The sequence below is a fragment of the Molothrus aeneus genome, chromosome 6 (genome assembly GCF_037042795.1).
Source record: "Molothrus aeneus isolate 106 chromosome 6, BPBGC_Maene_1.0, whole genome shotgun sequence".
In the NCBI taxonomy this organism is placed as follows: domain Eukaryota; kingdom Metazoa; phylum Chordata; class Aves; order Passeriformes; family Icteridae; genus Molothrus; species Molothrus aeneus.
In genome coordinates, this window is record NC_089651.1 from 19690173 (window position 1) to 19715245 (window position 25073).

The following is a 25073-nucleotide window of genomic DNA, read 5'->3' on the forward strand; positions in this document are numbered from 1 at the left end:
AGGCATTCACTCTGGGGGATCCAAATGAAGGTGATTTGAATTGAAAAAAAATCCCTGGAATATGCATAGTGGGCATGTCAGATCCTCAGCAGCAGCTGTTTGTGTAGAGCATCTATTCTACATGTTCTTGGTCTCCTTGACCTTACCATGCAGATGGAACTTGACCTGATGTTTAAGAGTAGTTGAGAGAACATAGTTGTAGGGGGATAGAATATAAGAAAATAAAGGTAGTGTAGAAAGTCATCTTACCCCTAAGGAGTTGCAGCTGGGCCAATTATCAAAGATTAGGAACAGGCCTGACTTTAACAGGCCACAGCTGTAACCAGTGAGAAAAAGAGTGCTATAAAAGAGTGGGGTGGCTGGGTGAGAGGGGAACTGGAGTTAGTGGCTGCTTTGTGAAGAAGAAAGAGTCAGTGCTCTGAGGAGCTGCCCACAAGAAACACCAAGAAGGTGTGAAACTTTTGTGATAAGGAGATGACAGTGTGGAGCCCCTGCAATGACATGACAACACCTAGTGAAAATTAGGCTCCAAATTTTTAATTTCATTTTCCCCATAAATGAAGTTGACCATGTGAAATTCTTACTCTTCCATACACTATGATCATTAGTGAATTAGTGCTTATATAATATCTCTGAAAGTGATTTGTCATTTCTGTAAATGTGCTGGTAGTGGGGAGGAAGATTACTAGTTTATTCTATAATATTCTCTAATATTTGATAACTTATACAAGTGGTAAATATTTCAATTTTTGCTGAAAATGGAGTTCCTTCAAGAGTGGAATGTTCCAGCTGAATCAGCACACAAAATTACAATGTAAATATAGGAAGTTGGGGGGTAAAAGGGGAAATTGCATAAAGAATCTCATGTCCTAGGTAACAATCAGCATATTGCAACCTAAATTGGATTTGGACTAGCATTTGCCTCTACTTTTGTTGTAAGAGTCAATGTGATTTTTAAGAGGTCAGCATCCTACCAGCTACATTTTATTGGGAAACAGTCTGGAAATGCTCTAATTCCATAAACTGAGGAAGAAGTCCTAGAGAAAACATGTTTTCTATGATAGAACATAAGGAGTACTGACAGCACCCTTGAGAATTTTCCTGAGCATTTCTAAATGGAAAGGCATTTGAGATACTGTTTAATGTAAGGACCTAAATTGATAAGTAAATGTTAAACAGTGTTTGGAGAAAGCTGGGTGTTAATTAGTTACAGCTGCATTTTCAGCAGTTCTTACTAGAACTTTTTCTTAAGCAGAAGCAAACAGGAAGCATAACTCTTTCAGTATCACCACTGATTCAGATTTGATTCAACTAGGAAAGAAAAGTCTATAGTAACAAAAATTTTAAAACCCTGTTTCCTTCCTGGAACAGGAAATGTAAAAATAGGATTAGTCTACTTCCAAATTCTTCTAAAAGAGGTGAAAATGTGTCACTCATTCCATAAAAAAAACACTTTACAGTGCTTTCAAAAAAGCAAGTACAGTGACCTAACCAGCTTCATATATGAATATGCAGCATATTAAAAGAACTGACAGAAAACATAAAAGCACACAGAAATCCCAGCTTCCTTGGTTTTCAACATCACTATTACAAGCTTCAAACCAGTATCAATCAATTTAATCTCTGTGAACTATGAACCTTTATTGATCCATAAAATGTAAGAGTCCAGACAATGGAATACTTGCTGATTTCTCTCTGTTGGAAGAGAGCAATATCAATATTCCACTCAAAATCACAGTCAAAATGGCTGTGATTATAACATGTAATTTAATTTTTGTAAAAATCACAACACTTTATTAATTAGATATTAGGTGCTTTATTTATTGAGCAAATTGACAAACACAATTAGTATGTAGAATGCTCCAGAGACTCCCACTTTCATTTTCTTTCTTCTTGTTTTTTTTTTCCCCTCAAACACTATTTGGTTTGTTAGTTACAAAAGGTTGAGAAACAGTTTTGTTACAATCCAGGTTTGGGCTTGGATATTAATCCTCAGCTAGAAACTTTCTGTCCCAGTTCTCTCTTTGACTCGGTCAGCTTAAAACCACAGTAAGCCTCAAATACACAAATGCACAATTCCAAGCCCAGTCATCTTGAGATGAGAGCCTCAGAGTCTAAAAATCTCCTTCTGCTGCAGTCATGAGAATCACTGTGTTTGAACAACCATTCCCATTTCTCAAGATAAGGAGAGGAGCTTTAATGTTTCTGAGGTCTGATGCATGGGCAGCTACTTCACTAGAGAAGCAGTTGTGTTTGGGGGCACTTGAACAGACAAACCTCTCTCAAAATGCTGAGGCCAACTCTCCTCCCATCTTAGAGCAGGGAGGTTTCTTCCAGAATACTTTCTTGGGAGCATCCAGCAGCCTGCACTCACCTCCTTCTGCAAATACGATTTACATGATTAGCTGGAACTGAGTCAACACCCCCAGGCCAGGGCACAGGATACAGGAGGATTTTAGTACGAGTTGGGTTTCCTGGAGGGAAGTCCAGCTAAAGAGGAGTCTTGCATTCTCCTCAGTCTATTGTTCAGTCTGACTTGGACCCTGGTCTTTTCTGTTTACTCACTCAGACAGCCCATCTCCCTGCATACCGGTCTGCGTGTGTACAGTAAACACTGGAAGCTCATTGTAGTGGTAATAAGGCATTGCAGCTATGAGAATCCCAACCTTCCTGCGTTAGCTGCTGACCTTGGTTCTTTCTCCCCTCTTGTCCCTGCTGGCAGGCTCCTGCAAGAAGGTAGGTGCAGGCAGTGTGTATCCTGTGCATATCCTGAGCACTGCTGCGCACTGCAACTTTCATCAGATGAGAAAAGTACATGCATGCCAGCAAAATGTCTTTTTCAAGGCTTATGGAGGTGACAGAAATTTTGTTGCTTAGATTTCTGTATTTACAAGACAGGAAAGCTTTTATTTGGTTAATTTTGTGACCACTGTGTGTAGAGAAAGGGACAATATAGAATCACATTAAGGCTGGTTGAAATTAACTTCATTGACTTTGCAGTTCACGCTGTGGCTGAACTGCAAAGTCATTTGGCAGCAACTTAACTCCTGTTAACACTGTTCTCTCTCTTTGCCTCCTATCAGGAACATATGCCATGGAGTTTGCTCCAGCAAAACACCTGTCCTGCACAGACTTTGGAAAACACAGACGTGAAAATAAATTCAAAGGTACCTGCAATTATAGAGGAAAAGTGATTGAACTGCAGGGAGCACCTCGTGCTAGCTTCAACTTAGCTAATGCAGGTTAAAATATTGGTGGAGATGACTGAGAAAAGTTATCTTTCCATATGCTTTTCCTGTTCCTATGGTCCACCTAAGGCATCAGTGTTTAGCTACTGTCAGAGACAGAAATCTGAGCTAAAGGGACCCATTCTGGCCCTCAATATGTTACATTGCCTAGTAACCAAATGCAGGCTGGCTGGGATCCCTGCTAGCCTACCTGAGCCAGATTTATGCAATCAGACACGTTTCCTTTTTCCAGTTGCTTGCAACAATTGTATAATTGGACTAAGCAAACCTCTCTTAGTGGTAGAACTACCAATTTTTAAACAGGCTGATAATTCATGGTGATAATGGATCTGTCAGACAACATGTAGGTGCCCTTGCTTTTGCAGCTCACTTCCAAATTCCCCTGCCTAGTCCTGAACATCACCTCTCCCTGTGCTGGGTGCAGCCTAATGCAGAGTCCCTTAATGAAGCACATGTCCCAGCTGCAGGAGAACACTGCAGTCTGTCCCTGTCACTCTCTGCATTTGTACCTTGCTGGGCAGAGCTCCTGGCCCAGGAGGTGACACAGTGCCAGCCAGGCTTTGCTTTACTGTGCTGTCACCAGAGCTGCTCGTCTCCACAGCTCAGGACTGTGCCTCTCCTTAGCCATGACCTAGCAGAGGCACTTTCTGGTGCAAGGGAAGGATGGGAGACTGCCTGCTCAGGGCATGGTGGGCATGAATCCAGTGAATAATAATCCAGAGTAAATGACTGTTCCCTTGGAATGTTTTTACCATTTTGATTTTGTATGTTTCAGCAAGGTGCAAAAATAGTGGGGAAGGAAGGCAAGGGGGGAGGGAGAGAGGAAATGAAGGAGAAGAGGCAAGCTGGTTTATTTGCTGAATTTTATTGGTTGCAAAGCCCAAGTGTTGTCCCTGTGTCTGTTCTAGTGAGTTGGCACCACATACACACACAAAAAATTCATATTTCCTTTAAACGGCTGAAATTCCAGTCTGGCCTGGCAGAAGGGTAAATTCCACATAAAGAGCAGTCTCCATGGAGAGTTTTTGAAAATAAATTAAAAACCTGTGAGACTGAGAAAAATTCTGAAAACTGGTGATGTGTCAAACTGATTTACTCAGCTTCAAATTGGCACAGTTGGGATATGACTGCCCCCCACAAAAATGCAGAGCCTTAGACACAGATTCCACACCTGGTGTTCAAAAACCTGTGTTAGCTCACTGGAGAAGTGTGTCTGTACACACAGCCATGTGGCCACCATAAAGTGTTACTCATAAGACATATGAACATGTGCATATGGGATTCTTGAGTTAATTGCATTTATTCTGACAATCACAAGCTGAATTCCACAGGTGCACACGCCCTTCTGGCTTGCAAAGACTCATCCTATGCAGTAGGTTGATATGCAGTCTGCATCTGCCTTTATGCATGCTTTTAGCATCTTGTATCCTTCCTCCTGCTTTATTGTGTGTTCTGGGACAAAGGCTCTATGTGATGACAATAGATAATTTGGGATCAGAGGCATCTGATAACATGGAGGAATTCTATGAAGCTGTCCTTCATGTTACCATCCACATCCCTCCCACAAGCTGTGCATGCTATAGGTGTTTGCATCTTGCTCTGCGTATTGAAATGCAGTTCACATTTCAAATGCCTCTACTTGTTCTCCAAGCCTTCTCATCCTCCCTAGTTTAATGTATCCATCACTTCTATGCCAGAGGTCACTGACACTCCTCTGTGAGACAAGAGTTGGTCAAGAAAGAGGCATGTAGTTACTGAGTTGTGACTCACTCATTCTGCCAGGCCTTTCTCTGTGCAGTTAAACGCAGAACAGCCAAGGGTTTTCTTCTCGCCCCACATAGCCTCCAGCCATCTTCCCCACAGCACAGCCCCATTCCTGGGCAGACAAAATAAGATCCCTTAGCCAGTAAAGGCATCTTCCAGTGTGCTCAGCACTGCTACGTCTGGAAAAGATGACCTGGCAATTACAGTGGAAGTCAAGAGCAGATGAGTAAAAAAGCACCAAGCTGTAAACATGTACATTCTGTCCATGGCACCTGGCTGCATTCTATCATTCCTCCATTTATCAAGGAAGGCAGGGTCACCTCAGGGAGGTGAGGAAAAGTTGTCAGCAGCTGTGCCAAATCAGCAACATAAACCACAAAACAAGTAAGAATCTTGCACCTAGAGGAAAAGGCATGTCTGCCCATCATCCCACCAACTGTGGGATGGATGAGGCTTCAAGTTTCTCTCTCAATATAAATATAGGCAGAGCTACTCTGATCCCTTTTGGTACAGCACATGATTTCCTCATGGCCCCTGACTAAACTGATTCTTGTGCCAGTCAGCTCAGGAGGTGAGCATGTCCTTCTGCTGTGTGCACACAGATTTGTTTTCAGCTGGCTCTGAGAGCTACAGCAAAGTGATGGCTCCAAAGGCATTTAGGAGTTTTAAGGAGGAAAGCCTGTTTTGTTCTCACTAAGAGAAGTCTACCCCCAGTAGTGACTTTCACTGTGTTGGAGTGCTTCTGTTCTGCAGAGCACAGCATGGTCTACAAATGAGGTGTAGAAAGTGAAAAAAAGACAGACTGAAAACCAAGAGATGAATCACACCAAGTCAAGAATGAGTAAAGGAAGACACCTTAGAAACCTCCTGTAATTAGAACAGTGTGATTTGGTATCTGTTCAGCAGTGTTTGCTCATTTCACCTTAAGAACAATGCCAGCTTTCAAAGACAATATAACCCAAAGCTGGTGCCAGCAGACAGCTGATATATGAAATACCAAACCTCTCTGCAGCAGGTAACTGAGCCCTTGGCCAGCTTGCCAAAATTACCCAAATTGCCCCCTGTGGTGAGCTCTTTACTGGCACAGCCTACAGATCCTAAATGGCCATGGAGCTGGCTCACAGCTGGACAGCACACATGTCAGAGAAGCTTGCAGCTCTACTTCCAGGCCTGTCCTTACACCGAGAGAACACAGAGAGGTTTTCCTGGCCTTTTAGCCTGCTGTTGTGGTGGACCTCACACAGCACTGGGTCCAATTGTCTTTTTGAGATGCCACCAACAGCACAAAGCGAGGTCAAGCTCCCTGTGAGCAGTGAAGGCAGTGTCATCTTTGTAACCCAGCTCATCTTCCTGGCCCAATTTGCTGTGCAGTCACAGAGAAATTGATGGCACAAGGGAGGGGCAGTGCTGGGCAGAGCCAACAGCCAAAGCCAGTGTGAGATTGCTTTTTTCAGTGGCAATCACAGCTGACTTTGGTGCAACTAAGATGTAAGAAACTGCAGTAACACGAAGACAGGAGAGGAACTGTGGTGATAAGTAGAGAAGGACAGGCCTAGAGAGGGAAGGAAAGTAAAAGGTTTTGCTTTCAACGTGAGAGGTGAGTGCAATGACATTTGTAGCACTGTTCTGCATAAATATGAGTGAAGATTATATTTTTGAAAGCTGGAGGAAAAGATATCACAGTCATCTTGATATGAAGTGACTAAGGTCAGGCTAAGATATATTACTCTGTGGGTAAGAAAGGACATTATTTGAAAGAAGACATCTAGAGAATATCTGGAAAATTTAGACATTGCCTGAAAATGGGAACCTAGAGAAATAATAGTCTGACTTAAAAACAATGCCCAAATAAATGTGTGTGTGTGTGTATTTATAGTTAGTATAGTAAGCTTAAAAAGGAAGAGAAGGGACTGAAGTAGAAAAGGCAACTATGCACCAGTAATTTAATTGGTCTGTGTGTGTGAAATTACCTGAAGTCAAGATGAAGAAGAATAGAAGTAACCAAAAGAAAAAAAGCCCTCCCAGAGGAAGCCAAAGGCTGATACACTGATGAAGCAATTAAGGAGGAAAAGGAAACTGTAAGATGGAAAATGAAAGGCAAAAGGACTGACATGTGTTTCAAAGATTGCTGACATGTCTGAGAAGATGGGAACTGCTCTGAATCATGGTACTTAGGAAATGGGACACACCACTCTGATGTGGGAGGTATAGAAACCAGATTGGAGAGGGTTTAGGTGGATGCGTAAGATTCCAAGTAATGAATTGAAAGATTCACTTTACTGACCTCAGGGATGAAAGGCCTAGAGGGAGATGGAGCAGATGGAGGTGCTGGAGAGACAAATGAAGTCAGGAGTGGGATGGGAAGACTTAAAGCAGGAGGATAGAAAGAATGGTTTGTTACGCTTGCTTGTGACCTTTGGAAATTTATATTACGGTGTCTAGCAGGGCTTAGTGTAAGGAATACTGGTTGCCACTGCCTTTGCCTGGTTCTGATTTGTGGTGTGACTGTAAAGCATCAAACACAAACATACTTCAGTTATTTTCTCCATTTAGGTCTCTGCCCGTGGGCTATTTTGTTTGTCTCCTCGAGGTTTGCCACTGGCGTGACAAACAGCGCTCTACAGAGGAGGAAGCTCTAGAAACACAGAAATTAAAGATGGAAAATTCCTCTGTAAAAGATCAACTAGCCCACTGTGCTTGGTAGGCCAAGGGATAAACACTGTGTTGTGCTTATTTAAAATACCACAAGAAGTCTCCCACAGCAACTGCTCCACCAGGCAGTGGATCTTACAGCCAAGCCATTGTGACAGTACTCATCCTAATCTTTTTGCCTTGTTTCATCCTAGTTTCTCCCTCCTCACAATAAAAATGCTCTCACTTCTGTAAACCAAAATAGCTCTTCTCCCACAACTGTGTTTATTTTTTTGCAGCATTGTGTCCTACGCACCATGCACAGCTGTATTTAGTTCTTTCAACTCACGTGACAGGGTCTCTAAATCAATCCTCATTACTTCTGCTTTTTAAAAAATAATTCATTTATGTTTATTGATGTCTTTTCGATGAGAAGGTAGTCAGGACTGAATGCAGTATTCCAAAGAGTTTCCACAACACTACCAGTAAGAAAGGCTTTTGTTACAGTTTCTGTTTATGAACTCTACTATCCCATTGTTTTCTTGTTTCTTTTTCCCCTCCCATCATCTCAAATTATGGGCCTGTCTAATTTACTGTCTGCTTTCCTGCTATTTTGGGTCTCTCAGCATTACAGCTTCTGAGAATTCATCTTCTCAATGAGTATCTGTGAGTTGAATTATTTTTTGACAGATGTAGTAGTATCCCCTGTGGAACTACATTTTGTTTCCTGAATATAATTTGTGCCAGAGCTTTGACTTGTAAAATTAATAGAATAGCATACCCTCAACCCTACAGCTTAGAGGTGTTTCCTTCCATTCCCCTTCCATCCCCAAGCTTGAAATCATAAAAATGAACATTAAATTGCAACTAAAGAAAAAATAACTTTTTTATTCTCTTTGAAAGAGTTGTTTAAGCTTCATGGCATCTCTGATACATGAAATTTTCTCACTACAGTCCCAAGAGAAACATTAATTGTTTGTTAAATAATTTCCAGTTTCACTGAGGATTACCAGACATGTCCTCCCTGTCTGAGATGTGATAGGAGCTTGCTGCTCCCAGCTTATCCCCATTTGTCTGCCCCATAGTGCTTGCAAGAATCTGTAAGGCAACTTCAAATGTAGCTATTCCCTAATCCTTTGTTGCCAAAATCATCTACTTTAGTTGAAGTAATTTTTTTTTTTTCCTGGCCCCTCCTCCCCACCACACATTGGACAGATGCAGGACCTACTGTCCTTGCAGATGGAATGGGCAAGAGATGCTTGTGGATAGGATAAGAATAAAATGTAGGTTGATAGGTTGGTGACTTCTTAGCCTGTTTTAGCTGCAAGCCTCAGCTATTTGAAACTAGTGCCAGGATTGGTAATGCTCTTCAGAAATGATGACTCTCCTCACTGCCTTCCTCACAGACTACTCTGTGGGTCTTTTCCCAGGATTCTTTTCTGGGAAGCACATGATGCTGAAGACCTGTTGGATCACACAGCCAAAGCGAAGGCGATACATTGTGGGTTCATCCCATCATCAAGTGCATTATAAGCAAAGCAATAAAAGGTCACATTTGTTAGTCACACCTCTTGTGGTTAGGCTCCTATTGAACAGCAGGCTGTGTGACAGCAGGGCGTGTGCGTGCTCAGTCCTGCTATAGAGCGTGCTGCAGAGAGGATGCGTGGTGTTAAGGCAGAGTGGCAAAAACAAAATTAAGGTGTAGCTATTTTCCACATGGCTGTTCATTGTAGAAATATCTGTGGCAACATTGTTGATGCTGTCAGTTTGCCTACTTTTCAGTTCTCTGAGATGATGCTGTAGGACAAGGCCATAGAAGAGCCCGTTCCTCTCACAGAAAGCACACAGCAGTGCATCTGCACCACACATTGTCTTTGGGGCAGAGAACAGACACCTGTGAATTAGCATTGTCTGTGTAAGGCAAAGAGTTTTCTTTGAAAACCACGTTCTTCTCTTCTTGCTCAAACCACAGCTAAAAGTGGAAAAGGAGCAATTCCATTTTCTCATCTGTCAACCTGAACACAAGTCTTTTCTCTTCAGATCCCTTTTACTGCTACCTTATTCCACTTGGGCAAGCTGTAGGGCAAGATTTACCTTATCTAATTTTGAAAGCTAGGTGTGTTTTGCATGGACTCAGATAGCTAAAGTTAGGTAAAATTAATCCCATCTAATTCGTTTATCTCTTTCTGCTGGGCTAATATTTCTAGTTGTCTTTTTTTGTCTGCCCTTGCCATATATTAAAGTCTTCCCAGTACCTGTGCTCCTGCATATCTGGAGGCCCTCACTCTCAGAGACAAAGACTATTTTCTTTCCACAGAATCCTCACTTCTTCCTAAAGGAAATTAAAGAGGACCTCCCTTTTCCTTCTGGTGTGGTGGCAGGGGTCTTTTCAGCTCTTTCCTTCCTCTTCTTCCACAAGTGAGAGTCCAGCCATATATCAGGATGGTCACAGTGTCTGTGCTGTGGCAGTGATGTCCCTCAGTGGTAGTCCTGAAGCTATGACCACATGGGTACGACAATGACCTTTTCTTTCAAAAATCTTATGCAGGACTTTGTCCCACACCTGAAATGTCTTGTCAAATATTGATTCATAAATATATGAGTAAAAATTTGGGGAAAGATGCCAGCTTGTAGGATGGCGTTTTGGTTTTTTTTTAGAAAACCTGGGAATTTCTCTTAAATGGAGCATGCCACCTGAACAAATATGTCAGGTCACCAGACCCTTCACCTGAAAATTCCTTAGGATTTTTGCTGGCCCATGGAGAACAGTTGAAGTACAGTAAGTCCCATCCTTGCTTTGCAGCCCATCTACCTGCAGTGATGGTCTCTGCCCAGCTATACCATGAGTCATAGATTGGGATCACCACTCAAACTCCACTTCAGCAATGCTCTCTTTGAAAAATAAGTAACTGTTGGCTTGAAAAGCAGGTGCAGAATGAATGGCAATATGCACTTTTAATTATTAGCAGATTAACCAATTTTATATTCTGAGTAGGTATCAACTCTCATCATACGACACATGAGTCTGGCACAGGAAATATGTTTTTGTATGTGTTCATAAGCTTGCAGTGGAGTCTTGTCTGCAATCTCTTGGTAGGTAATGATTTCATGTTCATAATAGTAAACCCAAACTAGTAGAAGCTTTGGGCAGCAGGTAAGGTTCGCAGTACCCCAGTGAGTCTTTGTTTTAAACGTCTGGAAATAGAAAAAAGAGTCACGAGAATACCTCTCCTACAAACACATATGGCGGGTGTTCTTATCTAAGCTTACTATGGATATTGACACAACTTAAAAAACTTAAAAGTGTTAAAAGGATCCCAGCATGAGCTAATGGATTTACATATTGGTTTCAGAGTAGCATCAGCTTTTTCCATTCTGAGACCAGATACAACTCAGTTGTAAAGTTACGATTTGAATTCTCTTAACAAGGAGTGCATCAGGTTACCGAGCTTCACCAGTATAGTGCATAATTCACAAAACGCTATTAAAAAGTTCGAGAAAATGACACTATTTTACCAATTTGGTTTGTCTCCTTTAAGCACTTAAAAGTCCCAAGTGTTTTCAATTAATGAATAGCTCTCCAAAAGTCAGCGTAACTATTTGACTTGCATGTTCCATGCGACTGCTCCCTCATTGCAACTAATTGCGGCTTTTAATCTCTTTAAGGACCACGAATTACACGTGTTTTTTTCAGCAATTTCCTGTCTCATACCTGCTGTAGGCTGTGACAGCAGAACAGAGCAAACTGCACGGCGCTGCGGCTGCCAGAGGAACCTTGAACCATGAGATCAAAATAATATAAACCCTAACTTTAAACGGCACATCCCTTCCCCCGTGCTGCACGACCCGTTGTTTTGGCTGGGTGCGCCCCGAGCCGGGCCAGCGAGAAGCCGGCGGAGGTCCAGCATCTCCCCGCCGAGCCGGGACCCGGGGCCGGGAGCGCCCCGCAGGACCCGGGCCGGCCGCCCTTCCCCAGCAAGGGCCTCCCGAGCTCCTCCATCCTTCCCATTCCCTTTCTTTCGCTTAAGGTCAGAAGAATTTAAACTTCCTGACTCCGGCGGGACGGGAGGGGTCCCCCCGGGCGGAGCGGAGCGGGCCGGGAGCCGGGGAAGGCAGGCGCGGCTGGCCCCGCTCCGCCCGGCCCGGCCCGGCCCGGCCCGGCCGGCTCTTGTCTCGGCGGGGAGGAGCCAGCCCGGGGCAGGCTGTAGCAGCAAGGGCTGGCCGGCCGCCAGGAAGTGTAAAATCCTGGCCGGTGGGTGGTAAATTTCGCCAGATCGCGACGAGGAGGCAGCGCGTCCGTCCGTCCGTCCGTCCGTGCGTCCGTCCGTCCGTGCGGGCGCGGGCAGCGGCAGCCCGGCCCGAGGTGAGTGCGAGCCGCGACCTCCGGCACCGGCCCCGCTCGGGCGGGGGGCTCGGGCGGCCGGGCCGGCGGCGGTGCCGCGGGGGATGGATGTTTACCGGGGGGCGGCTGCGGAAGGGAGCGGGCTGGGCCGGCTCCCCGCGCTCCGCGGTGCCTCAGTGCCGGCATGAGACCTGGGTAAGTTCTCCATTTAAAAATATTAAAAATAGACCCTCCGGCTCCATAGCGCTGCCGAGTGAGTCATTTCCAAACCAAATGCCTTAGTCTAACCCTTCCCCCCAGGAGATGCAATAATTCTGAAACCGGGGCGGAGAGAAAGAGATTCTTCTCCCGTCTCTCTCTAAATAAATTAAATTAGCACGTAGAGGAGACAAAAGCCAAAAGAGTAGCTGGCCACCTGTTTAACAAAGTGAAGCGTAGCTCCATCCCTTTCTCACTTCCCTTGTACCTCTCCCGTGCTGTTGCTGCCCATCTTTCCCCAACGTGCGCTCGGAGCCCCTCTGCCCTAGGAATATTTACAGTGCTTTCCAATTTCGTGGGCATAATCTACTTTCCAGTTCCTTCCACTGCCAAACACACTCACTGCCACCGTCTTCTCCATGGGGCATCAGCCACAGCCACTCATCATTCCAGCAGTCCCCCAGTCAATGCAGCTCCTGGCTGTCTATGCTAAAGAGAGTAGTCCAAAGCACAGCTATTTTTTTCCGCCTTTTCCAGTCATATGATGATTTGTTCATGTAAGTGAGCTGTCTTGACTAGAGGGATGTTTCATTTGTCAAAAACAAGTGCTGAGCGTATTTATAGGCAGTGCTGCAATTTTGTGCTGTGAAAGACCTCGGTTATGCAGAACTCGCTGGTACCTGGATCAGCACGCAGGACCTGTTTACATCTTGCCTATAGTGCTCTCTGTCTGTGCATATTTCATGTATATACCCACAGATCCTATTTCATGGTGAGGCAGCATGCACAAAACACAGGAACTGGCACACAGGTTGCATATTTCTTTTTCTTAAACAGATGCCACAGTCCAGCTGTGCATTAGCTCCTGACCGGATAGCTCTAAATTAGAGGAGACGACAATGTGGTCTACTAATGAACTGACTGTCCTGAAAACCCCCTAGCTGCAAGTAAAATCCTATCCTCTTACCTCTGTGAAGAACTTTGTTAGCAAAAATTTTGATGACAAAAAATGACCTACAGTTGAAAATCTGTGCAGTAAATTATGTCGGCTGTTTTACAGCCATGACAAGGATGTTAGATTTGAGAATGTGATCTGTGGTAGCAACCCAAAACTTAATGGCATGTCTGTGTAGGTAAGTGGAGAATTGTGATGTAAAAGCACTGGCATTCTTTTTTTGTGCTTAGATTAAAGTTCTCCTATTAAAGCTTTTTATAGCCAAGAGACAGGTCCATGACTGTGATTGATGGACCTGTCACAAAGGTGAGGAGTGCTAAGAAATTCCTGCAGAAGGTATGCAGCTTTTCTCTTAGCTGTAACAGAAGAGACTAATGAACTTAGGGGTGCTACCAAAGTACTGAACTTAAAAAATGAAAAGGTTATTATCTTGTGCTCCAAAACACAAGAAGAAGTAGACTTCAAATCTCAAGTAAATGCAAATTTCACAGCAATCGAGGACGAGGTATGCTCTTCATGCACAATTCATTAGCATTCAGAATGGCATTCTTGCTAAGATACAACATCTGAGGGAGCAAAGTTCTTGGGCTTGGGTCAAAAAGCATGTGCATTTTGATGAAGCTAGGAAGAAACTTTTCCAGAGGTGGATTATTCTTGGTTGTCCATGAGGGGGGTGTCCTAAATCTCTGGCTGAAGTAGCTGTCATGTCAGATATGGTGTGCTGCACTGGGTTCTGCATGGATGGCACTGGCAAGCTGGCAGTGACAGGGGTGGGCAGGGAAGTACGAGTGCACTCAGGCCCTTATTGGGAGTCTTTTTTGATATGTCAGCTTAATAGTAATATCTCCTTTTGGCAGTTTTACAGCACAGTTAAGGTGACAGTTTCGCATTTGTCTTCCGCCTTCAAGATAAAATTCTTTGTAATAACTTCATGCAGTGTGTTTATGGGTTGTCTGATATCACCTGAAACTCTGATAAGGCTTTCAACGTTCGCTTTCAAAGTTCAGCTGGAACACAGGTAGTGTTTACTGAGTCCTTACTCCCTTTTGGAAGAATTTCAATTCCTTAAATTTCCAGCAACCAAAGACAGAATAGGTGAGGTATTTAACCTTTTCTTTGATGTAGCTTCCGTTCTTATGAAAAGAGTGGAGGGATGGGACTTGCATGCATCAGCAAGGATTTAAAAGTAGCACACACATAAGTACTAAACTTTATCCTTCTTGTAACTCATATTCAGTGAGTTCAGTTTTCATGTGACTTTTTTAGGCGCCTGTAGTGTTTGTGGATTTTTTTGCCCATAATGTATGGCCTTTTGTACTCATTGTTTCTGCTGAAGTGAGTTCAAGCATAAATATACACTGACTAAATATGTGCTGGGTTCCAGGGCCTATTCAGTAGGGCATAACAACCTGTTTTTACTGCACAAGATGAGTTTAAGTGCAGCTCAGAAGATGGACTGAGGATTTTAGCAAAACCCCAGTTACACTACAGCTGGCTGAGGATGGGCTGTGATGTATAAGCAGCTACTTAGCTGCCACGTTTTGTAGCCCCAGGGTTAAAAATGCGGGGCATACTTAGGTTTTTAATAACAACAACAGGAATTTGAAAACAAAACTCAAACAAAAAGGAGTAAGAATGAAGTGCAAGAAAGCACAAAGATAATAGATACTCATTCTAGTTACAGTAGAGATAGTTCTGAAGTCATTTTGGTGGCTGACTTATTGTTTGATTAAAGTATATCTTGCATGCTTCTGATTAACATTCCTAGAAAATTAAACATGTCATTACATTTAGAGTGATAATGACCTTTTTGCTTCTGAAATGACATTTTTCACTCACTCCGTACTTTTGCCTGGCATACAATCATAGAAACATAGGATTAGAAACGTTGGATTAGAAGGGGCCTTAAAGATCATCTAGTTCCAAGCCCCAGGCATGGGCAAGTATGCCTTTCAGTAGACCAGGTTGCTCAGAGCCCTATGCAACCTGGCCTTGAACAATTCCAGCTTCTCTAGGCAACCTGTTCAGTGTTTCATCACCCTCACAGAACAAAGTTTCTTCCTAATGTCTAATCTAAAGCTATTTTCTTCAAAGCCATTCCCCCTTCTCCTATCACTGCATGCCCTTGAACACAGTTCCTCTCCAGCTCTCTTGTAAGGCCACCTTTAAGTTCTGGAAGGTGCTCTAGCTCTCCCTGGAGCCGTCTCTTCCCCAGGATGAGCACCCCCAACTCTGCCACCCTGGTCCACTGCTCTGATCATCTTCATGGCCCTCCTCTGGTCCTTATTGTGCTGGGGGCTCCAGAGCTGGATGCAGCACTGCAGGTGGGGGTCTCAGGAGAGCAGAGTGCAGGGGGAGAATCCCCCCCACTAGCCTGCAGGCCACGCTGCTTTGGGTGCAGCCCAGGATGTGGTTGTCTTTCTGGGCTGCAATTGCACATTGCTGGTCATGTCAAGCTTCTTGTTCACCAGCACCCCCAAGCCCTTCTCCTCAGGGCTGCTCTCAATCCATTCCTGGCCCAGCCTGTGTTTGTACCTGGGATTTCTTTCACCCAGGTGCAGAACTCTGCACTTTGCCTTGTTCAGCTTCATGTTCAGGCTCTAAACCTGTCTAGGTCCCACTGGATGGCATCCCTTCCCTCCAGTGTGTTGATTAAACCACAAGCTTGGTGTCATCAGTGAATTTGCTGAGGATGTGCCCAGTGCCACTGTCCTTGTCACTGACAAAGATGTCAAATGGTGCCTATCCCAGAACTGACCACTGCTCTCTTGGATAATGAGCCATTCACTGCAACTCCTTGAGTGTGGCCACCTTTAAGAAAGCATCCTGTGGCTTGTCTGTTCCTCTCTTGTGAATTCCCTTAGGAATTTGTTTGTGAATTTCACCACATTTGATCAAGGAAGGAATGGTCTAAAAGGTCAAATGGTCTAAATGATCAAAGTTTCTCTGAGATTTGTGAAAATATTTTTAGAGCCTGTGCTGAAGGAATGGCTCTTCACTTCCCACGTGGGTGAAATTCAGAAGGGAGAGCAATGCTATGTTAGTTTCTGGGTTTGAAAACATATTTGTCAATTCAGTCCAAAGGCCTTTTCTACAGAAGGAGTTTGATAGCTTACTCATACTTGTGTCATTCAAGTGATACATTCTTGGGCTGTTTTTCTCCAGTAGGGGTGCATTTACTAGGGCATCTGTTGAATGCAGGAATACTGCCAGTGGAAGCAAACAACTGTGTTTGTTTCATCTTCCTTGTTTTCATGTATGTTCCCATTTAGCTGTATTCCTTGAAAATCACCTGCTAATAAAATTAGTTTAAGACTGGTAGGAACAGCATGAGGGGGCCTGAGATCCTTGGAGCACTGCTTTGCTATTAAATCAGCTGTGGTTTTTGGAGTGTTAACAGCTTGAGTAAAGCCTTGCTATAGAATTGGAGATGAAGCAGTGGTGATTTTACATTTGCCATGTGTTGGTGGGTGAAACTCAAAAAACGGTTGCAGGTAAGTTTGGTGCTGTGGATTACGATAGCACCTCAGTGATCCATTTTGAAAGGACCATTGCTCCAGCTGTTATGGATGCAACTTTATGGAATGCCTAAAATACCCTAAAGCTTTCAGTTGATCACAAAATGATGATAGATCTTATCTTCCCCCCTTCTTATCCATTCCTCATCACTGTTGGATTGTTTTTTCATTGTACCAAAGAGGTAAATATATTTTTTCATTCTCAAACCACTCCAACAGTTTTATTTTCTGAGCCTGTGTGACATTTTTGCTTGCCTTTCATAGCTGGATTTTGGTGTGGTAATTGCTTATTAGGGAGATACAATTTATTTCAACCAGATTAAATAATCTGTTAGTGCATCTAATTCAAATTTGTCTCTACCTTCATTCTGGTCAGCTAAGTGATTCTAATGAGCTCTTATTCTCACCCAGGCACGTCAGAGTTTTTTGCAACCATATCATGCCTTTTAATAGCCATAAAAATTTTCTCCAATTTTTGAATGATGTAAGCCCTAGGAATTAAAAAGTTTGTTTGAAATAACAGCGAACATCTATGGTAGAAAGCAAAATGACTTTGTTGTCTTAGATGCTATTCCTATATAAGATACTTATTTTTCTGTGTGTTCTTTACTCTGAGCAGATCTCTTTAGTTCACATTGAACTGGCTTGCTCTGTGTTATTATTGATTTTTTACATTTTAACATTTTACTTGTACTATCATGTATATAGATGTGAAGTAGCAGTCTTGCTTTGAACTGGCTGTAAACTCCAAGGGGACTGCAGGGGTCTCTCTGCTACAGAGAAGGTTCTCAAACCATGGTGGGATACGCACAAAGGTTTTTTCCCCTCCTCATATATTTACTCTCACTCTTAAGCAGAGTTTCACTTTGAGTTTCAGGTTTGATTTAACCTCAGAAACTCAGAGCACAACTGAGAGAATACCACTTAATTTCTTCATAAATGGTTCTGTTATCAAAGCCAAGTTAGATCTGTTTGTGAAGTTGTTTGAGATGTATGGTGAATAAAGGCATCGTGTGGGTCAAATTGGAAGAAGGAATATGCAAAAGGTGGGGATGGAAAAGAGGGATGCTGTTGTCTCTGTTGTGGAGATGGGTGTGTACTAGGAAGATAAGGAAGGGGAAATCTTGTTTTGGGTAGCCAGTGTTTTGTGGCAGTAAAATTGTTGATTATATGATTGCATACCAGAGTGTGAACTTTGTATCAAGAGGGCTGTTTTCCCCAGTTCTGTTGATGCCACTTTGATAACATATTTAAGCTCAATAGTTAAAATCTATCCATTTTAATTACAGATATATGAGGCCAGTGGAACACCTCAGGACTATTTATGGGACATCAAGTTGCTGCCTTTGTGGTGGTGAAGCCAGGAAAAAAAAAAAGACACCTTTTGGTATTCAATCAGCTTAGGAAGGGAGAGGTAAGGAGAGGTAGATCAGATTCATCCATTTCTCTCCAACCCTGTCAAATAATTTGAAAGGTTCATTAAAGTAGCTTAGAGGGATATTTTTGTTTGATGAATAGGATCCTGGCTTGGAAGGTTGAAGACCAGGCTAAGTCACTTCACTGGCTTAGCAAATTTATTTCGTCAGCCAGAAAATTGAGCTAATTATTTTTACTCTTATTATCATGCCTCCAAGAGCTCTTGATGAAAGGAGTGATTTGCAGGACTGAGTGGCCCATCTGCCTGGGGCTGAACCTCCCTGGGATCCCTCAGGGCTTTCCCATGGTGCAGGGAAGGGTGACGATTTTTGGGATTCAGAAACAAATGCCATTAATTTATGGGTGGAAGAAGCTGTCTTTTAAAGTTTGTGACTTGGATCAATCCTATTGACAAGACTGTAAGACCTGAAGTCTGGTCTCACACTCTTCCACTTACCTTCCTGAACTGGGAATGTCTCCTGGCATGGGCTGTGCTCCTGGTGCTGGCAGGAGCACACCTGGAGATAAACTTTTCCCTATTTGAGGAGCTGCTCACAAGACAAAGTGTCACCACTTTTCCATGCTGATTCAGGACTTGATTCAAACCATATTAAGATCAATATTTAGTTCAATTCCTGTTGTTTTATGGGCTGTAGATTAAGCACTAAACTTTTCATGTGTCAGATAGCCAAAGGTATGAAGGCATGAAAGCATGAGGGTGTAGGAAGGAATATTTCTTGAAACTGGACCCTAGACTGCTTGAACATTTTTGAAACTCTTTCAATAGCTTCTGAGGTGTATCTAAGACACAGCTTCTGATCATTGTTGACCAGAAATAGCCTCTGTTAGTTTTTGAATGAATCTCAATTTTATCATCTTCTCTCCTGAAAAGTAGGCGAGATGATGATCAAACCTTGTTTAAGAAACTGAGCAATTGGGAGCTATAAGAGGAACTGAATGTGCTGTTAATGTATTGGCAAATACTGCCTGTGTAAGAATATAAATGAAGTTCATGCATGTGCCATGTGTAATTATGATGAGCTACAAGGCTCCAAGTTACAGGTTGTGTTCTGCTTTTCCACTTCTCAGTGGGGCTGCATAGCAGGTAAATGAGGGATTTTTGTCAGAGTGGTGTCTTCAGATCTTGTCAGTTGAACTCTCATCAAGGGTTCTGCCAATCACATACTTTGTTAAAGATTTATTGGGCTGGAAGAAGAATCAGCTAACAAGAATCTGGTTAGCTTTCTGCATACTTTTTGTGTCTGAGGCAGGATGGGACTGCTCATTAAGCACTGTAGGCTTAGTACAGTGGGGCATTTTTCTAAAGATTATGTGTCTTCTACACTCAAAATGATTACAAAACACTTAAGTGCATGTTGCTGTGTCCAGTTTGTGTATTTTATGATCATAGGTCATCAATGTCACAACTGCATGAAGCATATAAAAGGTAAATATAAGCAAGTGTATATTTTTCTTCATGAAGGGGCTATTTTTAACACTAAAAATAATTAAATGGCAAAACATCAGTTATGTCAGGATAACCCATCATTCTCTATTGCTCTGTTTCTTCTTCTCCACTATTTCTTTACCTCCTGTTTTAAAGTTACTTTTGGACCTGTGGCTTTTTGGTGTGAATTTGTTGTGAAGTAATATTGGTGAAAGTTTTCTTCTAAGAAGCAAAAACAGTTGTAGATTTTTCTGCCCTGTCACTTCTGTTAGCAGTTGTTGCTCTGAGTTTCACAGAGAAGACATCAGAGGAATTTTAAAAGATCTGTTCTGTTAAATCTCAGTTACTATGGGCCTTTTGTTTGTTTGGCCCAAGATTATCATGAAGATTCATAATTTGGAGACCTTGGTGCCAATTTTTTACTTTGGGTTCTTCTTTCTTTAGTAGAGAGAGATGTTCAAGTAGGGGTGGCTCCTGATCTTGCTTTTCCTCCAGACAGTCAGATGTATTATGGTCTGTTGGGAGGGAAAGGTCAATTCATGAAATCATTTTATAATGATTTCTCTGTTGTTTCTCATGGCTAACAGAAAACAAATAATAAAAGTTTCCTAGCTTCATGACTGTAATGTTTTTATAAATGTCCGTATCTATGTGTGTTGGAAAAGGATTTGTCTCGATGCTCAATTATTTTCTTTGAAGATTCATATTAATCCTAAAAGTGTTTACTCAGATGTGATGAATTACAAGTGGATGAAATTACATTGTTGTCAGATTGACTCATGGTCCTGCTGTGCTGCCTCAGTTGGGGACATTGACTTTCATCTTTGCAGAGTTAGCTCCCTTGGAGACCTGAGTTTTACACAGATGACATTTCTGCCTTGTTAGAGCTCTAGAGGGTTTTGGTAGCTGGACTTTGAGATGATAATCAAGGGTAAGGAAAACAAAAGGACTGGGCAAACAAAAGGACATCTGGAAGGGAAGGAAGAGCAGTACCTACTCTCTCTGACTTAGTCATGACAAGTGTCTTGCCAAAAAAGGTGTGCAGGGTCACTAAGCAAGATGAGGAGAGTGGGGAATGTTTTAGGATATATCAGCTGGCAAACAGTCTGAAATCCCCTGATGCCATGTAAAGCATTATCCCAGCAGCTGAACCACGTGACAGTGAGAAATTGTCTGGTGTGGCTGTATGTCTTATGCAGTCACCGCACTTCAGTCTCTGACTCTTAATGTCTTTTATAATTGATGGAGAGAATGTTGCTTGGTGCCTGGAACATGCTGCAGCCTGGTGTCTCCTATCATTCTGTGTAAAAAGGGAGAAGTATTTGCTTCTCTGTAAAGCTTTTTCAAGTTCTGTGATTGCTAATAGGATTGTGATTATTAGAAATTGTTTTATTTTGTAGCCTTCTAAACCACTTTAATCCTAGCAAGAAGAAAATGCAGATGTGAAGGAGTTTATAGTGAAAGCCTCTAGAAGAACAGTGTATTTCTGAACATTTCTGCATAATTCTGTGAGAGTTTTCACAGCAAGATGAAACTGTTCCTTGCTCAGCATTTTGCTAAATGCTGTTTGTTCCCAATAGCTCAAATAGCCTGAATACCATGAGGGCTTCTTACTAACCTATAACTATGTTAATGCCTTTCTTGCCACAGGGGTAGTTTCTCCCAGTAGAAAGCCAAAAAATTGCACACTGCAGAATGCACACCACAGATATTGCCAAGAAACTGCTGCTGCAACCTCCCTGTGAAAATGAAGCATTATTTACAAGGCTTCCTTGCTTTGGGGAAAACATTCAGTGGAAGCCAGTTGCTGTGAAAGGAAAATCTGGAGTGATGGAAGTGTTTGATTGGGTTCAGGTGCTTTGTTGTACCTTCAGGTAGGTGCACAGGATCTGCAGAGTACATGTTACAAAAGTCAGGTTTTTTAGTAAACACTGTTACTTTGAGCTTTTTGTGCCTCTGAAAACAGTTTAAATGGGCTGTGAGCATGGGGAGAGAATGGTCCTTCTCACAGACTGGCATTTCCAGTTCTGGTAACACGAAGGTCAGTTATGCTTGGATACCATTTGGGTTAGCCTGCCTTCAGAGTAAGAGTTTGGTGTGCCTGCCATTTAATAGTTACTGGGTTTAGATAAGATAGGAGAGATTCGAGTCTTTGAGTCCTGAAGAAATAAGACCACGAATCAAGTCCTAAAGCTGAAGATCTTGCTTTAAATTCCTAATGAGATTCTAAAGTAAGGTTGAGTTGACAGTAACATAGATTGCAGGCTGGGTTGGGAAAGGAAGGGTTGGGGTGTCTTATCTGCTCTTCCCAGGCAAGAGCTTGTTTTTATCTGTCCTGGTGACTTTTAACAGAGATTAAGGAAAACAGCATGTATGTCTCAATGACTTTAAGCACATTCCCTAGGTAAGCAGTGCTCAGGAAATTCATCATGGGGCCCAGTGTAATGCCATGGTTCTGCTGTGTGGAATCAGTCTTGTAAATCCCTAGCCCAAGGTCAGAAGAGACCTTCCTCATCGTGCTGTTTTATTGTTTGCACAGAACGGGCCAAAGAATTTCCTACCCATACCTGAATTTATATATGTTAAGGCACAGAGGTTGTTATATTGTTTTACATTTCTGAATTTAAGCTTTCCCCTTGAAACTTAATTTAATTCAAATGAATATGAATGCATCCTATGAAATGATTTCATTGTTGGGGAGAAGGGTGCTTGCATGCCTTTGTGGCACCTGGGGTAGTGGTAAGAGGAGGCTTGTGGGTTAGCACATCTTAACCACTGCTTTCTAGCCCTGTTAAATGCCTGCTAGAAATAATCCTTATATTACATTTTATACCTCTGAAAGCGAAAGGTGTCTCTGCCTGTGGCAGGGGGGCTGGAACCAGATGGTCTCTAAGGTCTCTTCCAACCGAAATAATTTTGTGTTTCTATGTGTAAAGATTGTTAAGTGAGAATTTTTACAGTGCTGCCGGGAGAAGTGATCTGTCACTCGTTCAGCTCCTCATGCTGTCAGCTTTGGAACTTGTAGACAAACATTGGCAGGAGCTCTTGTTTTGCAAGAGAAGCAGCCTCTATACTTGGGCTTTGCCTTGCGGCCACCCTTTGGTCTGCTATGAAAAGAACCTGCCTCGGCTCTCCAAGGTGCTGTAGCTTTTTCCTCTGGTGCTTTCTGATGTGGTTACAGTTGTCAATGGAGAAATTGCTGGCAGATTGAAAATGTGTGGGCAATGTCAAATGAACTGGTGCTGCTAAATGCACACAAAAGATCCTGCTGATGTGGTTCTACTAGTTTACATTTAGTCTTAATGTCTAAAAGTTATGACTTTGTTTTTGTTTTTATTTTAATTGTAACAGAGCAGGCAAAGGATCAACAGACTGCTGCCCTTTCAAGCAACAGCAGTTAAGGCTAAGCTTATGTCAAAAAAGACTGTCTGGGCTTTGTCATCTCTGAAGACAGCCAGGAATTGTCTAAAGGCAGGAAAAAGTTGCACTTGTAGTCATGTTCCAGTTCCACAGAGATCTCTGCAAACTGTATTTAGCTTGTGAGAGTGAAACAATGGTATTTATTTCTTGAATAGCACCAAGAATGATAGTACTGTGTATTTCAGTGCCTAAAAAGTGCAGTGTTTTCTCCATTAGCTTCCTCGTTGGCAGGGCATGGCACAGCAAGGGCCTTGCAAGGGGTTCATGGTGATTGATCAGAATCTGCCAAGGCTGTGCAGAACTGGGGTAACAAAGTGAGCTCACATAAAATGGGGTTGGCCAAGTGGGAAGAAAGATGTTTTCTTATATGTAAGAGTTAATTATAGTTTGGGCAGTGGAAAGATTTTCCTGGGGCTGAACACCAGTCAAATTAGTACAGACACACAGCATTGTTTTTGTCTGACCATCTCTCTTTTCACCTCGTGCTGTAGATGTAGTAGAAAGGAGATTTTGCTTTACATCTTTCATGTGCAGTTCAGTTACACAACTCTTTTGTTTGTTTCTTTTCCCCTCTGCTCTCCTGTGTCCCACATCTCATTCGCAAAACTGCCAACTACATCTATTGCTTGTATTCAGCTAAAGTGGGAGGATTTCAAAGAACAGAAACTTTGCCAAAGTTTTTTTGTGGCTTTTATTCAAGCTCGCTTCTTCTATTTCTGTGGTTTACTTGGGGCTACACAGTCATCTACACGGAGATGGTGATCAGAGTGGAAAATACGGGCATTTCGTAATTGGCCTAGCAATTACTTCTCATGCTGTAGAAAAACCAGAAACATAAAAGCCCTGCTTATGCTCAAAATATCTGCATGTTAGAACTCTTTTGAAGAAGCTCCTTATTACGTTCTTCTTGTAGTGAACTGATAGCAAGTGGGTTTATTCCCTTGCACAACACTTCTCAAAAAAAAAGCACTGTGTTAGTCTATTTGTCTTTTTTTCTGTTGTTCCTCTTTTGTACCTCTCTAGTGGAATAGTTTTCTCTTTCTCCAGTTCTACTATTTTATATACAAGCTGAGTGACTAACTGTATTTAAAGGTATTTGTAAGTGCCTCTGGCAGAAGAGTTGAGGCATCTTGCAGCTCTGCTAATTGAAGCCAAAAGAGAGACCATGCTTGCATTTCTGACTGGCTCTGTTGGGTCATCATTTAAGGGGCAAGATGGGAAATAGGGCTGTTGAAGAACTCTGGAATTCCAGAGTCTTCCCAAGCTGCTGTTAATGGCACAGGATATTTTCATCCCTCCCTTTTGTTCCTTACTCTTTTCTTTTCTCTTTTTGTTGCAGGACTGCTTCAGTTCCTTCATCATGCAGCGCATGTCACAGCCCAGCACGGTGGGGAATTGCTAGTCCAGGGCTGACCCTTTGGTTTTGGCTGAGTCCTTGGGCTTGAAGACTCATGGACATTGCTGAGATTGATGCTTGAACCTTGGAGACAAGAGCCTTTCTGATGGTCCTGCTCTGCTGCACCTGACCCTATGAAAGGAGGGTTCACCGTAGCTCTGTCCTTTGCGCTCCAGCTCCACAAGATGGGCTCGTTCAGAAGGCCCCGGCCTCGCTTCATGAGCTCCCCCGTCCTCAGCGATCTGCCTCGCTTCCAGGCAGCCCGGCAGGCCATGCAGCTCAGCTCCAACTCTGCCTGGAACAGGTCAGCAGGACCCACCTGCCTGAGCTCTTGCCCTGCAGCAGCTCCTCAGCGAGGGTTATGTGTATCTTACGCTTGTGCTTCACACCATTTAAGACTAAGCTCATCTGTTTATAAGCATGCACAAATTTTTGGCATGTCCAGGCTTTGCTGGCATTGAAAGCATCTGTGGAGTTGAAAAATTTAGACCTGCTAGTGCTCAGTTGGTTTTGGACAATGTTTTTCAGCCGTACTGTCTTGAAAAGCAAAATTGCTTTTTGTAAACACTTGCATCTTTTAAGTACCATTTAGGAAAACACAATCCTAGTACTGTAATAAATGCCAGTTTATTAATTCACAAAGGCATGTATTTGCATATTATGAAGCTTTTATCACAGTCAAGTACTAAGGTTGTGGCTTCAATCAGCATTTCTTACTGATAGCTAAATCTTGTCTGC

The 25073-nt window shown here is 42.7% G+C and overlaps 1 protein-coding gene across 1 annotated transcript in view; it reads left to right on the top strand.

Annotated features, from left to right (window-relative positions):
• The first annotated feature begins 24361 nt into the window (after nucleotides 1–24361).
• The window catches only part of PRR5L (proline rich 5 like), a 37714-nt gene continuing 37002 nt past the window's right edge, over nucleotides 24362–25073 (top strand). Inside the window, exon 1 of the mRNA XM_066551270.1 lies at nucleotides 24362–24639. Coding sequence (XP_066407367.1) covers nucleotides 24470–24639 — 170 coding nt within the window. The 5' untranslated portion in view covers nucleotides 24362–24469. The remainder of the gene's footprint in view (nucleotides 24640–25073) is intronic.